The sequence below is a fragment of the Gallus gallus genome, chromosome 1 (assembly GCF_016699485.2).
Source record: "Gallus gallus isolate bGalGal1 chromosome 1, bGalGal1.mat.broiler.GRCg7b, whole genome shotgun sequence".
NCBI lineage: Eukaryota > Metazoa > Chordata > Aves > Galliformes > Phasianidae > Gallus > Gallus gallus.
In genome coordinates, this window is record NC_052532.1 from 85308604 (window position 1) to 85333320 (window position 24717).

Sequence of the window (24717 nt, forward strand, 5' to 3'; positions counted from 1 at the left end):
CCTTAACTCTGCAGTTCAGAAACTTTGAACTCCCAGCTCTGTTAATTCTTGTTCAATGGCTCTAGAGAGAGATGCCAGCAAACAAGTGACCAACGGCCACTTTTCTTTAGAGTCCTACGGACAGTTTTCATCCACTTTTATTGTCTGTCATCGGACAGCACACTGAACAAAAACTGACTTAAGTAAACTAAATTCCTTGTACTGTAACTCTCATTCTAATTTTGCACAGAGAAAATACATAAACATATGTAATGAAGCAGAAAATCTGGTCTCTGTGTATTGCACCGTTTTGCTACGTTGTGAGCCTTATTCCATTTCTAAGACTTGTAGGACTGTTGGTGAAAGCTTTCAAGCCTGCAAAAACTGAAGAAATTGCTCGTAATAGTGATTTTTTCTGGGACTTTTAGTTATTTCTAGGCTTTAGGAATTGAAAATTTGAGTTCAGGTCCGTTCTGCATAAATATCTAGCAATATTCAAAGAGCCACTAACCAAATCAGACCCTTCAAAATAAGAGGCTTGGTTATAAAATCCTTTACAGAAAAATGGAGGACACAGTCTTGCTACTTGTTTAAAAACATTTTAAAAATTTACTTTTATATTCCACTATGAATTCCTGAAAAATTCTATCAGATACATCAGATCTCAAAACATTCCCAGTTACACGGGGGAGTGTGCAATCCTTAGTTAAAATGGCAAAGCAGAATCAAGCCTCTATTTAACAAAACATTGCTGTGTCTTTTGAAAGAATGCCTACATGTCAGGAGAACTACACTGAAGAGTGATATCATTACCAGCTGAGATTGGTAACATTTCTGGCATGCCAGATGTTTTTGATCTTGAAGAAGAGGCTTATTTTCATCTGAATCTGAAAAGGTAATTTTCTGTCAATAGGTTTATATACCTCAGAGCTACTACATATAAGACATGACTCAGCAGGCAAAATTTGCACTGCTAAATTGAAGTGGAAAGAAATTTGCTTGCAAGCTAGCCAGGAATGACAATGTCTCATGAACTGTTGGTTAGTGAGCATGTCAGTGGAGAAAAATATCACTTAATTATTCATTTTAGCAAGAATTCTTATTATTGTTTAAGAATCTTAAAACACGTATAAAGATTTGCAGGTAGTAAGATAACATCTTTTGATCCAGAAGGCAGACATTGTGCCAGCTAATATAAAGCCAGTCAAAGCAACCTTTTCACGGAAATATTACACAAAAATGTATGTTAAGCCCCTCATTACCTTCCACAGTTAAGTGCTCTTAGCATAGGAAAAAAAAAAAAAAAAAAAAACCCTGAGAAAGGTAGGCCCGCAGCTGGCAACCTCAATAATGAGAAAACCAAAGCCAACCAACTAAAACCCATCCCAAGGACTCTATTCTCCATCTATGAAGATGAATGACAAGTGCAGATGAGAATCTGGTTAACTCCAGAAATAAATGGTATGAATTACTGGGACAGTGACAACTAAAGCAAGGGAAATGTTCCAAAAACAGCAGTAAGGATAAAAATGGAAAGTAAGTAATTGAAACTAAAGCAAGTCAACTTATCAAGTTTACCCAGTGCTGTTTCTAACAAATGAGGTTCTGTGGTAATTATAGGCATGGTTATCTCCAAATCAGCAGTAAATCCAGCTGCAGAAAAGAAAAAAATGCAAATACATCTGAGAAACAATTGCATGTAAATAAATTAAGGGGGTAAAATTGAGGGAAAGAGAGAAATTTCAACTTCCACTGCTCTGTAGAAGTAAAAATGTTTTTGTTTGTTTGTTTGTTTGCTTTTTAATGAACCTTGTTTTTGTCTGAGTATTTTAAATACCTTAACTAACTACATGGCTGAAGGCATTTTCTCATTTTCCTATCTGTGAGAATTTCTACAAAGGAGCTGAAAATCTGTCTATCTATCCATATATATACGTATATATGTATAAAAAATGGGCCAACATATCTTTCCATGAAGGTAAGAAATCTTCACAAGCTCTAGGAAAACAACTGTAGGTTCAGGAGATAAAAGTTTCTCTGCTCCACTTCATTAAGCCACTTATGTCAATGCAGTTTCTCAATTTTTGTTCAATTCAACTTGTGCCCATGTGCTCTATATAAAAGAATTAAGTAATTTGATTTGAAATTATTACCTGGGACTGAGAGGCTGTAATACTTTGCACCAAGTCTGAACTTCCAAAAACTGTACTGGGGTGCCAGAATCCAGTTCATTATACAGCAAAGAACTTAAACTACAACTTTATAACTGTAAGTTCGCAGCTATGAACTGCTTCCCTTCCCCTCACCTCCTCTATCTCTTCCTCATTGCTTTCATTTCTCATGCATATAGGTGCTCATGTTCAAAGCCTAAAAATACTAAGTATCATCACATACCAAAAGCTCCAGGAAAGTAATAGAACCCACCCCTATGGCTGTAGTCCACAGTATAGCTAAGTTAGAAAGGTCTGAACTGAAATGTGTTTACTCTCTGTTTTTAAGTCAACATACAGGAAAAGTCACAGCAAAACGTGTACAGGAAAATGTAAACTGACAGACAGAAAGAGAGAAAGAAAACAGATTTATCATCAGAAAGTATATCTTAGTTGACAGTAACAATCTTCCACCTTGCAAAATTTACATCTTCTCTTGATGAATTTATTAGATCAATACTGCCCTATTCAGCTGTGTGCTAGTTGCAGTTTTGCTTTTGATCTGGGTTGTGCTTGGTCCCAGGAATTATGACAGTTATAGGATTTGAAGAACTAACACATACTGCAACATCCAATGCAGGCAGTATAGAATCTAATAATGTCTAAAATCACTAATAGTAGTAAACCTTCAGCACAAAAAGTACACAAGAAAGGTTATACTTCTAAAACAATATTAGCGTAATTTACCAGTGTCTGTTATTTCTGAAGCTGTAAAAGTTTGAGGAGTAGAAGTAACATGAGGAAAGCCACGTGAAGCTGGAAAATAGAAACACAGATCATGTCGCATTGTTTTAAAATGACAAGAACCATCTGCAGCAGCACCATCTTTTACGAGCTGAAGAAACTTTTAGCTAGTATTTAACACATTAAGTCCTCCAAAAAGGCAGACTTCGATGTACTATAATCAATTATGACGTAAAAACAATTGTATTTTTTTCCAAAATTATTATTATGAATGCACAGATGTATAATGCTACTGATGATCAAACTGTCATCAGAATCACACAAGAAGTTCTGAGCTTATATGGAGAAGAACAGCTCAGAGAAGAAAGAACAAATTATGAGTAAAAATTAGAAGATTGGTACGGTATGGAATCTTTGTCTAGAATTTCAAGGATCAAGCAGGAGGATGTCCTGGTGCTGAAAACAGAGGAGAAAGAAAAGATGACAAAGCAAGAATGAAACATAGGAACTGTCTTTTGTCAGGCATGTGAATGGCTGACATTTCCAATTGATCTTCCCTTTAGTAATGGATTTCCTCCAAAAACATATGTATTTGGCATTACACTGTTGGCATGTTAGTGAAGTGAAATCTTTCCAGCTGGCTCTTTATACATTTGTTTCTTTTGGATAACTGGCAGTGGCCGCCCATAAAAAAACCTATTCTTACACCCAAATTTCCTCATCTTTAAAATAGGAATGGTATATTTGGAGATATTTTCTATACATCAAGTAGCCAATTTACTCAGTGTGGTGAGTTCCTGACACAGGCTGCCCAGAGAAGCTATGGATGCCCCATCCCTGGAATCATTCAAAGCATGGCTCAATGGGGCACTGGGCAGCCTGAGCTGGTGGGTGGAAGCCCTGCTCAGGGCAGGGGCTTGGAGCTAGATGATCTTTATGGTCCCTTCCAACCCAAAGCATTCTATAATTCAGTCAATGTCTGAGTCTTCAGTAACATGTTTTTACAGATCAGTTTTGAGATCTGGGTGTTTAGGAATTGGCATGTCTATATTCATATATGAAGGCTAAAGGCAGGCCTATGCTTTCAAAACAACCAATCAAATAAACAACAAAACTCATCTGCAAACCAGTAGTTCAGTTATAATTTCATATAAAATGTCATAAAGAAACCTATAATTCGATATAGCACTTCCATATCTGTAGGTATTCTTTGTCATGTCAAACAGAACAAAATGTGTAATGAGAGGCAGTATGTCTTTTCTGAAAATTCCTAACTGTCAAGAGAATTACTCTGATGAGAAATCATTACCAGATATTGTGGGTTGCACTTCTGTGGTACCAGATGTTTTGGATCTTGATGAAATAGGCTGCTTTTCATCAAAAGCTGAAAAAAGAAGCTGAGCTTAAACTGCTGAAACCTGTGACTTAATGAGTTAGCATAAAGCAGCTTTGTGAAGGCTGTGAAATTCCAGATGAAAAGCATTGTGGACAAAAAGTGAGGTTCAAGACAACTCTGTTATGACAATAGGAGATGATGGCTCACAATACAGTCTTCAGGCCTTGCAATTAGAGTTCCACATGCCAAAAAAGAATGAAATTTTACCTTATTAAATTTTGGAGGAAAAGAGATGCAGCTTTACAATAAGAAGTGAGAAAAGAATAAGATATGACAATGTTGTCTTTATGTGGTCAGTTTTTAAGCCAGTAACAAATGTGTTTTTCAGATGATTACACAGACAAAAGCAGCTTGATGTGAGTGTTGGTAGCCAAGATTCTAAAGCAGATTAAAATTACCATTTGCAGATCTAATTGATATAAAGATAGTGGAAAAATATGGAAATAATCCACGGATTACCTATCTCCATCTCTCTGGTATCTGCTGAAGGTAGAGATACAGATTTCAAGGTTGGACTCTGAGTAGCTAAGAGCAAACATGAAAAAGAATTAAGATATCCAGGCAGATCCAGTGTTCTTGTTAAGTCGCATAAAATTCAATTCTAGCTATAACTATTAAGTTTTTATTTAGTTTGAACTTTTGTTCTCACAAGTGTTTTTTACCATACACAAACCTTAGCATAAATCTAATGGGGCTTTTATACACCACCAAGAAGCTATAACCCAAACAAACACACTTGAGGCAGTATTTGCAAGTGTGTATCAACTGGTTCCTATTATATTACAAAGAACTATTTTAAAGAAAGGTGTAATTGGAAATGATGAAAGAAGCAAGTAAGATGAAGTCAGTGAAATAACCATCAAAGTGGGAAAACAGGATATTTACTTTGTTGTGATGCTACTGTACTACAAGACCTTAAAGTTATTTCACTTAGAAATTTAGGTGATTTCAAGAGAGCTTGTGTGCTTTAATGAAAACAAGGAATCAAGTTGGAATTGGGCGTTCTTACCTAAAGGCTAACATGAGTGAGCTTCCATCATGTGTGGGTTTTACGGTAAGAAATAAGAAACAGATTCTACTAAACCATGTGTACAGGTCCCTAATAACATTTCTTTCCCATCAAAAAATAAAAAAAAAAGCTGCAACTGTCACTAATACTTACTTAGGTTATAACATATATGAAAGAGAAAAATTCCATCAGCATTTTTAATTGCTCCTTATCATATGATTTTTTTTAAGTAGTTACACCAGAATTTTAAAGCTAATCTTCTCTGACATTGAGAAAAATATTCAAGTAAAAAAGGTGTAGGGCTCAGTCTGAATGCAGACTATATGAATATATATGAATATATATATGACAAAAAAAGAACAGACTTTTTTTTCATATATTATATCTGCTTTCTCATTTACCTTCAACCAACACAACATATAAATAAATATTATTTCTGGTTACTCTGTACTGATTTTGATAGCGCAGAAAACAATACAAACAAGCGTTATGATTCACAGCTTTGGTCAACAAAAGCTTTCTTTGATTCTTTTACATATAGTAAGAGCTATGAGAGATCTCCCAAAAGCATCAGAAGAGTGGAGCTATGTTAACAAAGCTATCTTTTCAGAAATGTTTGAATTCAAAATATACTGACCACACAGAAATTTTACAAAATAGTGGGAGATGTCCCCCTCTGGTACAATCTCGATAGAAAAATAAAGGAAAACGTCTTCTGAGGAACCCGGACAGAATACAGGTCATGCACTTTAGCTTCAATAACTAAATTTTCTTTTTTTTTTTTTTCCCCACTGATTTCATGACCTGAGGTGATCACAACATGCTGAGGCACAGTGCAGAGAAATTTCCCGCATATGACTCCTGCAGTCACTCTCACAGAGTATCTCTGAGTTCAGCACTGAGTTCAGCACTGACTTCACTGGGAGCACAGATGCTCCACATGATCCAATGTCAGGGTCCAACCTCACATAATTAAATCTCAGGTTTTGCTACGTGGCAGAAATGGAAGACATCAGAACAAGATCAGAATATACACTTGAATTTAACATGTATTTTGGCTCAACTGTTACCATTTTACCTTTACTACTGACAGAAACATAGGATTACATTATTCTCTTCCTTAACTTCCTATTCATTATAATTTTCAGGCTTTAAACTACCACATTTCTGTCAAACTTGTTTACAAAATGTTAAAGAACTTTTTATTTTTAATGCTAGCTCTAACTACATTTAACCAAACTTACTTCAATACAGTGAAAATAAATATGAATCTCTATCCTCTCAAGAACATTTGGAAAAGAGCTGTCAAATATTTAAGCAAATCAACAGCAAATTCTCAAGATCATTCAAAATGTACTGCTTGGTTCAAATAAGTGCTTCAAGAAACGTAGAGCTCTTCCTGAAAATGATTTTAAAATTTGGCAGTGCATTAAGTACATTGTCTAATTAAATCAGCACTATTACATGATAAATTCTCATCCAAGGTTTGGTGAAACACAAATCTATACTGACTCTAGGTCACTCCTGTTAACTAATGAAAAGAAGGGTTCAGGACTAAGACTCGTAAGGTTTGCTCTACCCAAACTCTCCCTGACCTGCCTACAGCTTTGTTTTTATTTGTTTAACCTGTGACAACTGCTCCAATTGACTAGGAGATTGTATCTATCTTTTTTCTTTTGATTATATTTTGGAGGTAACTATGATGTACATATTTGTTCAGTTGTTGATTTATATTGCAACGAGGCATAAGTTGCCATCATCAAACCATAAATAAAAGTTATAAAAGGTAGCTCGTATATCCTTTTATTCTTTAAGAAGCATGAATCCAGAGCAACCTGTCACTACAATGAAACAAAAATAGGCTGAGAATGAAAGATGTGACCTGCAAATTTTGGGAAAAAACTAATGGCTGCAATAATTTACATACAAAATATTATTGCAGTTGAAGAGTTAAAAACAAACAAACAAAAAAATAGGTAATTCAGATAATTTTACACAGAAGTTAGCTCAAATTTACAAACAAAATAATTACCAAGTTCTGTCAATGGACTTTTTGGAGCATCAAAGATTCTGGTTCCAGAAGGAAGTGGATGTATTTCATTAGAAGCTATGATAAAAGAAATAATCAAGGCTTTATTTAATAAAGAATATTGCAAGATGCAGTATTGAACTATATTTTGACTTATAAACCATTCTGGAAACCAACGATGTTTACCAATATCAACAATAAGGAGTTCCATCCTGGGGAAAAAACATAACAGCATCTGCATTTTTGCCGCTTAAAAAGATGGGTGGAATCTGAATAAAATCATAATTTCCCCTAATCATAATATTAAGAACCATTAATTAGAGGAAGCCAGTAATAAAAATCCATCTGTAACTATGATCACCTAGTTTGAAATTAAGCAGTGACGCTTTCATATCTTCATCTTAAACAGCATGTTAGAAAACAGGCAAAGTTAATTATGGTTAAAAGGTGACCAAATGTTAGTTTGAAAGTGAGATTGATGTTTTAACTTCAGTATGTTCTGGAAACCTACTTGCAACTGTAATAGACAAAAGAGTGGATGACATTATCATGAATCAATAGGAATACATAAAAACAGCATTATTTAGAAGCACTGGCAGTCCTCTTCATGTGGAACATCTGTATTTCTGTGCCAGAAAAAGCTCAGTCTTCTCCTTTAACACTGATCATTCTGTATATATGATATTTTTGATTTAGAAAATCTAATCCAAATTAAATATATGTATATATGTATAACCAGAAATTTGTATTCATAATTTTGCGTCCTTTTGGGATTAAAATAAAGGCAACAAAACCAACATTGGAGAACTTAGAATTCTGAATGCCAGAAGAAACATAAGAAATCTTTCAAGTAATGAGAAATCTCAAAAAGCAAAAACAAAAAACCCAAGCATCACAGGTCTTTTTTTTTTCTCCCAGTCAAACACAAATGCATGTCATATGCCATATAAAATATTCCTTTCACATCACTGTTGATGTTATCTAAATGAATCTGTTGTCAAAGGAAAATCAATGAGTTTGCAATTTTCATTCTATCTATTTTTATCTGATGTGAGTTATTCAGATCACATACAGAGACAGCAATACTTTGAAAAACAAGATTGAATCACCCACTCAAAACTGCTAGCAATAGTCATGCATAACAAACACAGTTCAGTCAGTGCTGGATGCATTCTGCTTTACATTTCATCTGTGAGATGCTGGAAGCACAAAGGGAACAAAAAATTTTAATTAGGACTTCCTTTGATGCTGCTCAGTAGAAGGGAGGTAGTAGAAAAATTCATCTGAAAATGAAGAAAATACATTTACTGTATATAGAAGGTAAAAAGCGGCAAAATTAGTTACCCAATATGTTTTGAGTTTGCAATTCAGGTTTAGGCGTTGATTTAAATTCCTTAGGTCCGTGTTTTTTCTCAGCCTGAGCTAGAAAAAAAAGAAGCTTTATTTAATTTTGAATCCTTCTATGCATTTCTTTTCATACTGCCCAAAGCCCACCGCTTTTTTAACCACTATCCTATGTCAGCTGGTTAGCATTTTTTTTGCAGCAGCTTAACTTCATCATAATTCATTTTTATTTTCACTTGTGAATTCCTTAAGTATTGGGTTAATTCTGTGTCAGTTTTACATAAGCAAAAGCAAACTGTTAGTCAAAAAGACTTAGAAACTCAAACAGTACTTCTGCTACAGGCTCCCAAGTTTCATAGAACATAGCATAACAGAATTGTTACATCACACAATGTATTTACAAATATTTTCTCTGCTACTCTGGATTTTTTAATCATTCTAATGCAAAAAAAATATCAGGAAAAAAAAAGAATAAAGATTCACCTGTAATACCTTAGCCCTTCATTTTATCCAGTGATAGCAAGATTCTTTTGACTTTTACTCTTTTTTCTACTTCTACAACTACATAGTAAAGCATGGGCAGTTAATCAAACAACCGTTCATTGTACCTATACTGAATTGCTAACTATATTTTAATACACTAGTGCATAATTACACTCCCTATTTTGCATAACATTTAATTCTTAAGGTATGTAAGCCAATATCACTTTTTTCTTCCATCTTGTCAGAGGTCTTTTAGTGTTTAATCATTCAAAAAGGACATTTGAGCAAAAATATGAGATTATGAAACAAGAACAGTATGAAACACAGGATGTTAAGTTCTCAGCCTTAAGTGTGGTGAGAACATTAGTTTCTTCCTGAAAGCAAATTACGCAGAATTTAGCATATGATTACATTTTAGACTTTATTTAGTTAAAGATCACTTTCATTTTGAAATGGAGTAAAAAAAGAAGTTATTTTTGCTTGTTCCCCTTATTCTCCATGCTTCTTTCACAACCCATTAAGCATGCTTCAGGCAAGAACAGAATGGGTTCTAAGTTTATTATTTCATCTCCTGGAGAAAACATGCTGTTTCCCAGCTTGTGAATAGCTGGATAGCTGCTACTACAGTTAGAAACTTCTTACTATTTTCTGTTTTGGAGGACTGTGTTTCAGTGCTTTGAAAGCTGTAATGTCCATACATGCTGCTTTATTAGGACCCAATGTAGTTTCTACTAAGTCAACTATAGCGTTATTACCGTTATCAGGGGAAAGAGATTTATTTTTACAGAGAAATTAAAGCAGTTTATCTCTATGAACTCTGTGGGAGAAAATTCACCCATGAGAGACCTTGAAAGATAACAGCAGCAACAAACAAACCCCAACAAATTCCTCAGAAGTGCTTCAGAAGTAAACATTTCTTTCAGCTTAAATGCAACCATGAGAAAAAAAGCAAATACAGACATTTAGACATCATTATGATTTCTTTTTTAAGAAGTCATTTGGTTTTCACTCACATGAAGCATGAACCTTGGCAACAAAGTTAGCTGAGCATGTCTAAACTTGGGATAAAAGAAATGAGGTTCTCTTCTGTTTCACACAGAATGTTGTAGAAATGATGTGAAGCAATTTTGTAAAAAGAGATACAGGACACAGAAACTTTAGGCCTCAAATTTTAAAATAGGGAAAAAGAGTAATTCACTCAGAAATACTTCTGACTTCTCCCAGGAATTAGGTGAAGTAGGTTTAATAATTTCCTGGGATGGTTCAGTGGTAGCTGCAAAGTAAATGGTTAACAAAATCAAGCAAATTAAGTTAGGTTGCTATTACAGCATGGAATAGAGCTAGAATCCATTTAGGTAGCATTTCTCTCAACTCTTTCACTCATGATCATCTCTTCCTCCTCAGTCTGAATTTGCATATTTTGATGGAAGCAGTGTTCTCACTTTTCCTGATATCCCATGTGAGTACATGGGGAAGCCGTCAGAGGCCAAAAGGAGGAAGAACTTGAGAAGGACAGCAGCGCAGGAATTGCTCCCACTAAAATCAGCCCTAGCTTGGATTCATAGGTGGTCCATTTCAATTCAAGTCTGTTCTCTATTTCACAAATCTACTCTGATATATTTCTGGTACAACCCCTTAGGAAAAGAAATAGACTGCTGGGTTTTTGTTTGTTTGTTTGTTTCTGAATTAGTTCTTCCATGTCCTAGACAAATGCACTGATATTTCTAACCATTGGTCAGCTACAATTTCCCTGCCAAGTTAAGAAAATGTTCACACTGGATTCAACTCAGAGAATTTTAAAGCCTGTGAAAAAAACTAAAAAACATTACAAAGTAGTATTCTTTTTAGAATATAATATTCCTAAGTGGAAAATATGAAGCAACAAAGAGCTTACTAACTAGTCTTTGTGAAAGTGCATGCCAAGGGAGGGGAGACCTGAAATTAAGAAAACGGTGGGATGTTTGTCTGACAAACACACTCAAAAAAGTTACTGATCCACACAGAACAGAACACACCCTTTGGCAAAAACTCACAGTAATGTGAGTGTCCCAGCTCACAGAGCCTTTCAGGTAGTTCTGCTTGCTGAAACACTCTAAGCAACTTTATTCACTTCTTGAATGACAGAGATCACACAGTTCCTTTTAAATGAACATTCTGATGCCACTTTTGGCGCCACTCCTTAAAAGCTTCACAGCAAATAATTACTATGTCTTACTTGAAAAAAAAAAAAAAAAAATCCAGCATGAATTGGTAAGTCCAAGCAAAATATAATGAAATAGATCCTAATCCTAAACCCAAATGTGTCTACATGTTATTCTGTCTCTCAAATGCAGCCTTTGCAACAGGGTGGTGCTCAGATCTCTGACTTTAGTTGCTTGTGCAAGTCTGGCTTAAATGCCTAACTATTCAGGTTATTTTTGCATAGGCAATAGGTAGACATAGATTCCATTCAGTGAACTTCTGTTTTCTTTTAAAGGATTTGCTCTCACTTCCCTGTTTCCTACTGTCATTTTCCCCTTTAAACTGAAATACCATAATCACAATGAATACATTCTTTAATGTAAATAAACAAATCTACTTTAATATTAGACCTTGGTGCTGTGATCAACAAAAACATAAACAAAAGGAATAGTCACCAAAGACCAGTCCAGATGGAAACAGTTAGAGACACTCAATAAGTTTGCAGATCATAGAATCGTAGAATCACCAAGGTTGGAAGACCCACAGGATCACCCAGTCCAACCATCCACTCATCACCAACAGTTCTCATTATAAACCATGTCCCTCAACACAACATGATTTTATTATGACATAATACAAAGGAAAGCAACTGGAGTGGGCTTATTCTCTCCCTTCAAGGTGCTATATCAATTTCTGTGTCATATTTCATACTGTGTACTTGATCAACCAGTGAATTCTAGCACAAGGAATGGTGTACTTTGATTAGAACGCAAGCCTGAGGACTAGGATTTTGCAGGGCGAATGATTACATAAATTTATGCATTCTGTTTTCACTTTCACAGAAGAATTATTTCTGTAAAATGTATTTGTAAATTGCATGTTCTGCAGTTATACAGACAAAGCATTATTATTTCATAAGATAACTCTGTAACTCCAGTATGCAAGAGACCTCAAACTGTAAAGTATCCATATATTTCCAGTTAAAGTCGAGCTGTTCATTAAACCCATGCAACTTCGTAGTTTAGAGCCTATTTTAATAACAAATTCCTGTGAAGGAGCCTTTTTATTTCCCTTTTAATATTCAGCATGAATATTTCATATTAAGGTTTTCCAAGAAGAAAGTTAGAGTCAAAACTAGAATTTGGCAAATACACTTACTATAGAGTGGAAAATAAAAATCAGCAAATATCAGAGACTGAAAACAACTGAATGTTTCATCCAAGAAATGGTTAACAATCATTACACGCTTTTACTGGCCATTTTCATCCTATATCTCTTTTACTTCATACCTAATATCTAGGAGTGCAAATGTCTTGCAAAACTGGAAAAAGGTATTTTTTATTTTTTTATTTTCTTTAAGTAAAAACTGAGTCAATCAGACAACATGAAGTGTTGGGATAAAATAAATGCAGATACATTTAAGGGCAGTATTTCTGTGAACTGTGTGATGCCAAAAGAACAACCTACTACATCATTCTGGCCAGACAGGAAACACATACTAGATGGAATATAGTAATGTCAAAAAGGTCACTAAACTAAATAAAATCAAACTTCTGCTAAATTTATTTCTCAAATTCTTTTTCATTTTAAGACTTGCCACCATTCAAGCCTTCTTGCTCTCCCCATTCAGCAAACAAAATGGCAAAAGCTAACTATTTTCTCTAATGACAGCAGACCAAGCCTTTTCAGTTTCAGTTACAGGATGAAAATCAGACTATAGAAAATGTAAGAGTTATAAGGCTACTTCTACTTCAACAATTCAGAAATGTGAGTCAATAAAAGTCATGCTTCATAATTTGTTACTGAATAATATAGCTCTCTCCAATCTTCCTGCCCCTGGATTGCATATATTAAAATTCAGGATTATACTTGCCCATACAACTTAATAAAGTAGTCTACTTACATGATCCAAAGTTGCTTGTTAAGGAAATGAAGGGAGTAAATCTTGTGAGATTAAAATTTAATCTCACAGTTTTGAAGAATGTAAGAAATTCGCATCTGACTATACCCTTTACAGTAAGTGATACTTTTACAGCCACAAATAGATGATAAAAATGGAAGTCTTCCACATACAATTTAATATCCATTTGGTAGATACATAAACTTTACTATGAATCTATGATTGAATTTTATATTCCTTTCTCGTGCCTGTGAATAGCTCCCACTGACTTTAAAAGTACCAGTAAGTCAGTCCACAGTGTGGTCAAGATTCATATTTTCAAAACTGAACTTCAATGGCAAATCACGTTGTTAGTACCTGCATCTCTAAAATAGAGCCTTTGAACTATAACTGTTTCATCTTAATGTCATGTAGGCATTTTGCACTAGTGTTCTCTTATTCCTCTTTTCTTTCTAATTTATTTCATGAAAGTCAGAAGTTCAGTGTGCATCTCAAGATGGCTTTTGTTTTGCCATTTTTTCACAATTTCAAGATATCCAGCAGTTCACAAAGCTACAATTCTAATATATACATATTTACTAACCTAACAATTGGAGCATCTGAATGTTTGTTCCAAAATTAATCAGAATTTTATCTACATTTTATTCTATGTATCACTCACAGCTACTAACTCAGCTTCTGCCTTTCAACTACTGCATTTAACTGCAGAGTAAGCAATGTAAAAATGAATTTAATTTCAGTTTATATCTTTGGCAAAGATACTCAGTAGAGTTTCTGAAAATAGAATACTTATTACCTGGAAGGGACTGAGGCGAGATTTCTTGAACTTCTGGTGTTTTGGATTCAGCAGGCCATACTTGAGTTTCATTCTTACCTAAAGGGACAAAGACATTAGAGAGTTACAGCAAAGCTGCATCTGCTCTTTTCCACTACAGATTTATTTCTGTCTCACTTCTGTTTGCCAAAGTAAACCAACATGGATAAATGTGGAAAGCTGAATACCTTTAGGGATCAATAAAATTACACTACACAATGAATAGGAGCATTTGCCTAATGTAACACATGCATTTGTAGTATTGTTTTGTTCCTAAAAGATACTTTGAAAATAGGATTTACAGCATAAATTTAATGCTTTCTGAGTCATTACTTTCTCAGTGCAAAATAGTTTTGCCTAACATTTCAACATTAAAATAGTTAAATACTTATCAACATTCAGACGTAATATAGATCTAAGGATTTTATAAGAACAGTCAAATAAACTTTCAAATATTACAGTGACAGATGTGTGCTTGTGTTTCTTTACCTTATTTCTGTCAATTACGGTGGTTGGACAAAATCCTTTAATTTCAACAGATATGCATACATAAAAAATAGTGGATCTCAGGGACATTCATTTTTAAAAGAGTAATATCTGTGTTGCTCTACTTTCACTGAGGAAGAAGGAAATATATTTTGTTGTGAGATATTTTCTGTTTTTCTTGGCTACTATTCTTTAAAAAAACTGGTAGATTTTTGAAAAAGTAAATAGAAAAAAATGGGAATTCAATAAACATAGTGTTCTGGAATGCATTATTTTGACTTTTCTAAATAGTACAGAATTATAATAGTGGCAATATGTCAGAAAATCATACCTAGTCAAAACTTCACCCACAACAAAAGCCTTATTGCATTTTACTATAGACATATGTTGTTCACAGGCATGAGTGAAGGATATCCATACTTGGTCAGTATGTCTTTTTCTCAATTACTTTATAATTTTTAATTATTTTAAATAAATGATAGCAATAACTTTCCTCTTTTACACTTTGAAATCCAGTATTCCCCTGTGTGTAAGTATATCTACGCACTTGATGTTCTCTGGTAAGGAACACACGGTAAATGGAAAATAAAACATCACTTGTTTACCCTAGTTATTTTCACACAGGTGTGTAATCTACCATGAAGAGCGGCTCCAAACTGCCATCACACCAGCTGTTTTAAACAGATCAGAGCATCTAAATTTAGAAGTTCTACACTTACCCAACTGACACAGTTAGACACTTCTAGGACAACTGAAACTACCTTTATACTTTTTTGTTTTTATTTTTCTCACAGTCACATGCTGCTACTTTTACTGCACACCCTACTGAAGTTTAAGACCTATATGCAAAAACAAAACAAAACAAAAAAAGAAGAAAACAACCAAACCAAAGCAACACATTGTTTTCCTGCAGAAAGATATTCTATTGGTAGAGAACTAACCCCCAGCTGCCCAGCACTTATTCTCATGCAGCTGGTGATCAGTCAGCCTTCTAGTTTGTGAAGATATCTCTGCAAGGCCTTTCAACCAGAGTGAGTCAACATCTCCTCCCAATTTAGTGTCATCCACAAACTTAGTAAACCTTTAAGTCCTGCATCCAGGCCATTGATGAATAAATAAAACAAATAATAATAAAAAACAAACAAACAAACAAATAAAAAAAAAAGGTTAAATAGGAAAAAAAAAGGGCTTTTGTCACAACACAATCTCATACCACCTAAACTACTTTATAAACAATAACAGCTTTGTTCATTACTGCTCACCCAGTTTTTTTCTGGATACTTGAGTTATGTCATCTATTGACAGAGGAGGAAGAAGCTTTTGCTGAGTTTCATTGAGACCTGGAACAATAAGATGCACTACAAAGAAAAGATGAAGGAGTCATTAGTTCAAGAAAAAATGAATATACAGGCTGCCCTACAGAACTGTAGGGCGTGTAGCCTGAGTATCTGAGAAAGGAGTTAGTTCTGCTCTGTAAATATTACTCCTCATTGGAGTGTTGAGTGCAATTTCCCCATTTTAGTACTTAATATATTAGCACAATTTCACTATTAATTCAAATGGCAAACAATTAAATTCTGAAACATATAACCCTTGAGTACTGTAGTATCATTGAGATATGGACATACTATCTAGTGGGCCAAAGAAGACTCAACAACAAATGTGTGGTTAATGACGACCTGTTTGACTCACATTTGTCCATTAAAACTCACATGAAACAAACCTAAGCTAAAGTTATGTAGTTAAAGTAGTTCCATAGTTAAAGAATTAAACACCTTCCCAAGGGCAGGAATGAACTAGTCACAAGATGCATGATGCAGTGAACCCCTCTCATCTATTACAGGCAGTTCTACATTTACATCATATATATATATATCTATATCTATATAGATATATATATACACACACACACACACACATATACATAAAAGGAAAGGACTGTCAGGATCAATGAAATTGTAGGTATTTACAGAGTTCTAATTTTCAGTCACAGAGGAGGGCAAATTAAAAACAAAACTCATCTTGTCACCTAGTATTGCTCCCGGCAGAGAAGAACTATCTGAAGTTTTTGACTGTGTCCGATTCTGAATAACTGTGGAGACAAAACAAATATGTTATCAAATCGTTTGGAAAAAACTGAAACAGGAAACAAAGACACACCTGAGACAAATGTCAGCATTCTGAAAACCTTCTCTCAGTTTAATACTAAGAGATCAGGACACCATTTTCGTCTTTTCTGTATTTGCATTCAGTTTAAAAGACTACAAACTGTTTCTTCTACACTGCCCCTTAAAGGTGCATCTCTTCTTTCCCCTAGCATGTCATTTTGATGTCTTTGATACAAAACATTGTATGCTTATTTTAATATACATCCACCTCCAGCCCATTTCATCATGCTACCATTCGCGTGTCTTCAGAAAAGATGTATGATGGAAAAAATGATGTGAAGTAAGCATCACTACAGTCATATTTTATAGGTAATTGTTGTAATTTGCTTTCATACCACCTCCCATTTTTCTCCTGTTCTTGAACTGTGAACTGCTTCAGAAGATATATATATATATTTATTTTGCTAGTTAAAATTATTTAATATTCAATTTCTGATGGCAAATTTTAATCCGCAGTTCATTTTCCTAAGCTATCTTCAAGTAGTTAATTTTCAAAAACTTCACTACCATGATAACTCTCACTATTATAGATGCTACTAAGAAACAGGAATTTCTAAAGGGACATACATGTACGCCTGCTGTAGATGTCTCACCCCACTGACTGGGGAAGGGAGGAGAAAGGAGGTTAAAACAGTGATATAACTGAAAATACCTGCAATGCAGGCATGAAAGATTTGGTAACAGGAATCTTATCTATACTGCTACATTTCAAGCTAAAGTATTGAGCTGAGAGACCAAAATATCTGGACAATTCAATTGAGACAGAAAAGAATGGATAGTAGCAGAAGAAAAAAAAATACTGGCATCTATTATTTGACTCAAGTAAGGCATTGTTCATATTGAAAATTAGTAACTATTTTATTAACAAATAGGCATGAGTTGATAGTATTTGTAATTTGAGGATATGGTTGTTTCTAAAGTTCTATCCATTCTAAAAGGAAATATTCATGACATTTACAACAGTCACAAGTTTTCCACCGCTATTAATTTTAAAGGACACTTGTAGAATATTAAAAATAATTCTAAAAAATAGACAAAATTACCTTGTTTGATTATTGTAACAGGGACCAACTTCTTATTATCTCTTAGCGTAAGCTGGAAGAAAGGGAAAAAAATCCTTGGAATAACTGCCATAATAGTAATTGAACTTTCTTAGTAACCAAAATAAAGGGCTCTGATCCAAAACCGCGCCTGCCCCACACTGACATTGGATATGACTCTGGCTGCTCTTACTGAATGTTACGCTATTGCTTCAGTTCCCAAGGGCTAACATGGAATAAAATATTTTTTTATCTCCTTTTTCCAGCTTGAGATGTTTTGCTTCATAAAAACACGGTATTTGACAGCTTAGGAAATCCCAATCTTTTTTTCTTTTAAAAATCTCTTGAGCACTCACTAGGGAGTAGACCAGAAAGCTAAGAAAAACTGACATTTAGCTGCAGTAAAACATCAGAAATAAGTGCAATTACAAATTTGGCTTCAGGTTAATTTTATACTCTCAGGAATAGTATTTTTCAGCACAAACTATTCCAGAACCAGGTGTACTCAGCACTTCTGTGCGTGTATTCCGCTTAAAATAAGATTAAGTCAAGAGCTGTTTTATTTGGTGAAACTGTTTACAAAGACAAATTGGCAAGCCACTTGTGTTCTCAGAGCTTTTACACTAAATAGTTGCACTTTTCTCCTCCTTTGTCTTTTACTCAGATATTTTTGCTTAAGTGTGAATCTTTTTCAACCTTTTGATAACTATGAAAATAAGAAGCACATGAATGAACCCTGCATTTTAACAATAAATTAAAAAACTGATCTGCAAGATTATAAACAAGTATGCTCTACCACATGTGTCATAGGATCAACTTTTGAGAGCCTACTAATATAATGAGGGAAGGGGAAAAGGGATATTGTAATGCCAGCAATATGAAAATGCTAAGTACATTAAAAGCGGACCTTTTTCAGCTATAGCTGAGTCACAAATAATAAAAATAAGTCAGAAAAAAAAATACCTCTCTGAGTTAAATGTACACCACTTAAAGACAGCATCAGTTAAAGTTTGTTTAGCACTTCACGGTAGCTGGTCTACTTCACGTGAAAACACTTGCATTAAAATTTAGCATTTGATGACAGATTTATTTACTTCAGGGTATATATATTTGCTGTCTTCTAAACATTTAAATCATTATAAGCCACTGGTTGAGAAGCTTTGAATACGAACTAGAAGCCTAGGAAGCTGGAAGAAGACAGATCTTAAGGAAAAAGATAGTCCTTTTCTTAGGAAAATGGACAGTGGCTGCTTATTCTATGAAAACCATTACTTTCTGCTACCTAAAAACAACTTTACATTGGTATGAAGATGGTCTGATATTAAGTGGCATTTTCAGTCACTGTCCTTAACAAAGGATATGAAATTATTTTCCTTTCTTGTCACTCACTATTTTTCCTTTAATACATATAAATAAGGCTTACCTTTCTTATTTGCCTCCTAGTGAAAAAACTATGTTTCAGATGATCAGCTTTTGAAGTAACCCTGCAAATCATGTGACTCACAAGTGGGAATAAATGCATAGCAGCTGTCCATTATATTTCTCATCAGGAGCCTTTATAATAAAATAAACAGCCCTTGTATTCCTAGCAAACACTAACATGACTACAGCGTTGAACTTGTAATCATAATCATTACCAGTCCTCTTTCCAATAAAGGATTCTTTCCTTGACAAAAGCATACTTTCTTTGTTGAATAGTAATGAATGATTGCAATGTCAGCAATATTAAAAATGCTGTACATTTTTCACACATTAAGATAAATTCAAAATCTAGCCTCTAAGTTGAGAACAAATAACTGACACGAAATCCATGTTCTGCAGCTACTGTACATAAACTTTAATCTGCATCAATCTTCAATTGCTGCAGTTGAAAGCTAACACTTTGTTGTCTATCTTCTTAGTGTCTAAAAAGGGCCTTATACACATATTTCTACATCTAGTAAAATTTTCTACTTAAGCAACCATTTCAGAAACGTCAACATATCATCTACAGTAATAGTACTCTGATAAATTTCAGAGGAAAATTAGACTTCTAAGCCATGCCATAAGTCAAGCATCTTAAGTTCAGATGGCACACCTATGACATATTGCAGTTCTTCAACATTCTGTCAAATGGCATATGGCAACATGACTTCTAGAGGTATTTTTTCTTTTTTTCTTATACTCCAGTAACCAAAAAAAGCCACAAATAATTAAAATACAAGAGACTCTTCAAGCACCGCAGTCAGCCTGGAGTGGATAAGCTTTGGAAGAGCACATTTTCAAATGATGGATGATGGTAGCTGTGCTTTTTGACTGAAAAACTCAGGAAGGAGTCCATGTTTCAGTCTGACATTATGAAACTTCAAGAACCTCATCAGACAGAAAGTAAAGAAATTTCTTCTGTTTTCTTTCCACCCTACCACCTCTCATTGTTTACGAAGAGAAAAACAATGACTGTCCCTTAAGGTCTCTTTTTTTTCCTCCCTTTCTGGTTGTAACTTATGCAGCCCCAGGAGCTTAGTCAAACTTTGTGGATGAACCAGCCAAAAGAAACACAAGCTGATATTTGACTGACATTGAAAGTGGAGAATGACTAGATGGATTGGTAATGTTGTCTTAATAAACAGCCTTTAAAAATGTCTCCGTTCAGAGAAGAAATAGAACCAAGCTCAAACAATTCATTTGTGTCTTTGGAGCAAAACAAGGCATAAACAAATCTTGGCCTAAATAACAGTTATTTTGGCTTTGCACTGATGATATGATTGCGTCACTGAGAAATACTCCACCTAATGCTGTGGAAACTGAAGTAATAACATAAATTCAAGAGTTGGACACCATCAGCTTAGTTTTATGACTTTTTGTACCACTACGTGAGAGTGGTAAGTGAGTTTTTGGAATAATCTGTGGAATGTTTTCATGATATTTATGTAGAGCTTGACAAAGCTGTACCAGTCTTGATCTGAGCATTGTGAAGCTGACTAAAAAGACAAGATGTTGGCTCCAGTTTTGCTTTCATGCTAAAGTTGTGCAAATATTTGGAAAACTCTTTTAGCTCACTTTCTCAGGACTTCTCTTTCATAAATAGAATATCTGCTCCCACAGCTGTGTCCTAACAGGGCTAGGGTCCTGACACACAGGAATAAAGGGACATAGCTTTCATACCAGATGCCAGAATGTATTACCTGGTCTTAGGCTGTCACATACATCTTTAATAATGTTTACAGAGCCAATGAGAAAAACAGCACAGTTGATTTCATCAACAACATAATGAGATGAGCACCTTCTTGAATGTGTATTCAACTGGCTTCACATCACTGACAGATAAAATATTTTGTCTTGAATGAGAGACATGACTGTTAATTCAAGTGCTGAATGAGAAAAAACTAAGGAAATGAATAATACCGATTCTAATGCTAAACAAAACTCCCCAGTTGGTTTGATGAAACAGTTAAAAATTCTACCTTCCCACTTGCAAGGATTTAGTGAGCAGCATACCCTTCTTGATAAAGAAACTAAATTGCCCTTTTCAGCTTTCTCTGGTTCTGTATATGCTTGCCTCACATACAAGAGATATCAATTAATTGAGTGAGTAGACTAATGATTTCAGGAGGCATGAGTATACAGAAGATTCCTATATGAAGTAACAGCACTAACTTATCACAAAATGAATTATTTGCAAGTACAACTTTGACTATAGAAAATTCTTGGATCAGCACAAATATAACACATTAACAAACCTGTCTACTAGGAAGGAGAAAGCAAATTTTGATGTTAAGAATCTATATACTGAAAAAATCAGCTCTCTTTTTGTTAAGTCAGTATCAGGAGCTCTGATCAACTCAGCTACCATTCTTAACAGTTTTATCAGTTTACACTTTTAAACATTTCTACACAGAGTTACCAACTTTGAGATTTAACAGGTTTTTCATATTGACATTTGTGGCCATAAGCTCTTTCTCATTTTACTGTAACAGAGAAGCAAAAAAATTGACCGTACAAAATAAAAAAACTAATATAAAAAATAATACTGTTTTTGCTTACCTGTGACTGTGTACTAGGTACCAATTTGTACATATTCTGGAGTTGTCCATTTACTTTTTTATCTGATTTGACAGAAAGAAAAAAAAAATACACACTATCATTTTTTGTTTTCTCCAAGGAAAACAAATCAAGTTTTATCTGGATTTTTCAATAGCTGGGAAATTAATTTAAAAGGTGAAATAATTCTAAATATATGAAAATATAACAGATAACTGTTTTGTTCACTCGTGGTTTTCCTGATTTTTTTTAATTAATTGATCTGCAAAGCCTCTTCTTCACATTTTGACAAGGAGGAAATGTTTTAGTTCTGCCACAGAGGTAAGAAAGCCTGAATGGTCTCTGGGGGCTTTCTATGGGGAAGACAGATTTTTAAATAACGAACATCACCAATATGCAAGGAAGAGAATTGAAAGAGGAAGAATTTCAGCATACAGTATGTCAGGCTGGTACTAATGGTTTAAAGTAGCATATTGTAAACTCTTCAGTAGTTTGCACTTCAAGTGTATCCATCCAAAAGAAATATATGTTCAACTCTAGCAGTATAGAGCAAATATATAGCTTCTCTTTTGATCTGACATGTTTTCCTTTGTCTCAGTATGTGATCAAAATAACTCATGGATTGGAATCTCTTAAAATTTTTCACTTTTGCTTTTTTCTCTTAACTTCTTAGAATTAGAAGCTTCTTGGGATGGAACTAAAAATATACAAGACAAAAAGAATCTCTTTTCCTCATCACTTATATACTAATACAATGCTTCAAAATTTGTCTACATATGCTGCCTTTGCATTGTTCTGCTCCCTTTGAGTCAACAGACCGATAGACAAAAATCAAGGTAATATCACATTTCTTCACAAATCCATCCAAAGTGAATAAGCGATAGAAAAAAAATATCAACAGAAAAATGAGTTAAGAGACATTTAAGTAGACATGCTATCATGCAGAATCTTTCAAAGTGTTTAATATTTGTCAGGAACAGGATGGATTGCTGGCGTGAAGACAAATATTTCACAATAATTTTATGACAAAATCATGTTAAGATGGTCAGAAATAATCAACTTTCATCTCTCTTGGTAAATTTTTGTTCAGTAAATGTTGAACATTTGCCATGCCTTTTATGTCTTTCTCAAATCATGAAAAAAAAAAAAAGATTATTTTCCCATTCCCAAACCCTCTCAACATGTTTAAGATATAATGAAAATTTGGCCTGCAGATTCAACAGATATAGGAACGTGCAGCAGTAATTCCAATTTATAATAATTTATTTATTCTTTAGTGAGGAAGGAACATTTACGGTGAAGGAGACATTCCTAAATATATGAAAAGACTTTGAGTGGCTGCAAGGCAGTCTAAGATAAAGCAGAAAAAAAAGTGGCAATTTGTGCTGATTGGTAAACTTCTATATAGACAGATGGTAGCAAACTTAGAATGTTAACTCTATTTACTGCTCAAAATTTCTCCATCTACTTATTATGAACTGACAACATGAAGGGCTTGAATCTGAAATATGCAGCCAGCTTTCTGATTAAAACATTAACATTTGCTGAAATCAAGTACCTCAGATACGTAACAGAATACTGTTTGTATCAACAAACCAGAGTGTAGACATCCAGGGTAAGAGCAGGCCCTCCATATTTAGATGCTGCAGAAGCACCCACTGACTACACTCTACCCTCCAGAAAAAAGAAATCTTACCTGTAAGGTATACAAATTCTTACAGGACCATATCTTTCAACTGAACACAGCATGCCTCCCTAACTGACAAGAATGATTCTTCTGGCATGTTAAAAAATCCATAAGAAACACATCCATAAGAAACCATAGGTAGAAAAGCTTTCAGTATAAACAGCAAATTTAGTGATAGCAGGGTACATATTTTAATCATAGTCTTGAACACAGTATTAAACTATAAGCACGACGCACTCTTTATTCCTGGTTAAATGTTGAAATATATTTCAGCACCTGTTATATAAATTCCTTGGAAAAACAGCCATTTATTAAGCCCTCTTTAGTGCTGTGAAGCAGAGCAATTTTTGTGAGGTGGGTATGGGAAAAGAGTATTCTCCACATTAAGCTCGCGGTATAATGATGGCATTGTTCTGGACTCCCAGAATGACTCTACAGGCACTGGGCAGGTACCTTAAAGTTACAGCTTTCTAATGTATGCTGAAGGCCAGATAAGTTTTTGAGTATAGGGTATGTGGGCTTTTGCAGTCCTACCAGCCACCCATAGCTCTGCTCCTCATTATGTTAAGTAACTTGCTTGCAACTTGAAACAGAGGTCAAAATAAAATTTCAGATGGAAATCTCACGTGAATAAGGCTCTTTTATGAGAATTTCTGTTCTTCCTGCCTTGGGGAAGCTATAAATACTGAGCTTAGGAGTTTGAAGCATCTTCTGACAAACATCATGCTCAGAAATATCTTTAATTGAATGCCTGAGGAAAACTCAGACTGGAAAAAAGTATGTTAAATCTTTTTTGAGGTGACAGGCTTCCTCTCTTTCTTTCTTTAAAAGGAGGAAGACTCAGCTGCTGCATAATTCTTCCACTGACAGCAGTGAACATTTGAACAGTACGTGGTTTTTTGATGGTTAATTTGATGTTATTTTGCCTGCACTTTCCTAGGACTTTGCATAAAAAAATAAAATGTAATTGTGTGAACATGCTGAAATGCCATATCCTGTCTCCAGGAAGACCCAACCAAAGGCACAGATTAGAATGTAAATTTCCTATGAACACAATTCATATAATACCTTGAAAATTAACTTTGAATTGAACTTTTCTGAAGAGTCGTAATGGGCCCATTTTGATGTATGCTGGATAGGACAAGCTCTTTCTAGCTTTTTAAACAGCTAGAATTTATAAGCAGGAGATTCAGACAAGAATAAGACTTTCCATCAAATCAGATTAGTAAAGATCTCACTATTCCAGGCCCAACGAAAAAGCTTGGAATCCAGTCAGATGTATAAATA

The 24717-nt window shown here is 34.5% G+C and overlaps 1 protein-coding gene across 50 annotated transcripts in view; it reads right to left on the reverse strand.

Moving 5' to 3' along the window:
* Window positions 1-24717, reverse strand: part of ABI3BP (ABI family member 3 binding protein) — a 131993-nt gene that overhangs the window by 66173 nt on the left and 41103 nt on the right. For 40 of the 50 annotated variants that reach the window (XM_040704896.2, XM_015296995.4, XM_015296959.4 and 37 more), the window contains exons 6-16: window positions 21747-21808; window positions 17727-17778; window positions 16545-16607; window positions 15778-15873; window positions 14012-14089; window positions 8652-8729; window positions 7311-7385; window positions 4729-4794; window positions 4183-4257; window positions 2877-2945; window positions 1558-1632 (exon numbers count right to left, since the gene is read on the reverse strand). In XM_040704896.2, the coding sequence (XP_040560830.1) occupies window positions 1558-1632; window positions 2877-2945; window positions 4183-4257; window positions 4729-4794; window positions 7311-7385; window positions 8652-8729; window positions 14012-14089; window positions 15778-15873; window positions 16545-16607; window positions 17727-17778; window positions 21747-21808 (789 nt within the window). The remainder of the gene's footprint in view (window positions 1-1557; window positions 1633-2876; window positions 2946-4182; window positions 4258-4728; window positions 4795-7310; window positions 7386-8651; window positions 8730-14011; window positions 14090-15777; window positions 15874-16544; window positions 16608-17726; window positions 17779-21746; window positions 21809-24717) is intronic. The other 10 variants (XM_046898388.1, XM_025143979.3, XM_046898408.1 and 7 more) reach the window with 8 other exon arrangements.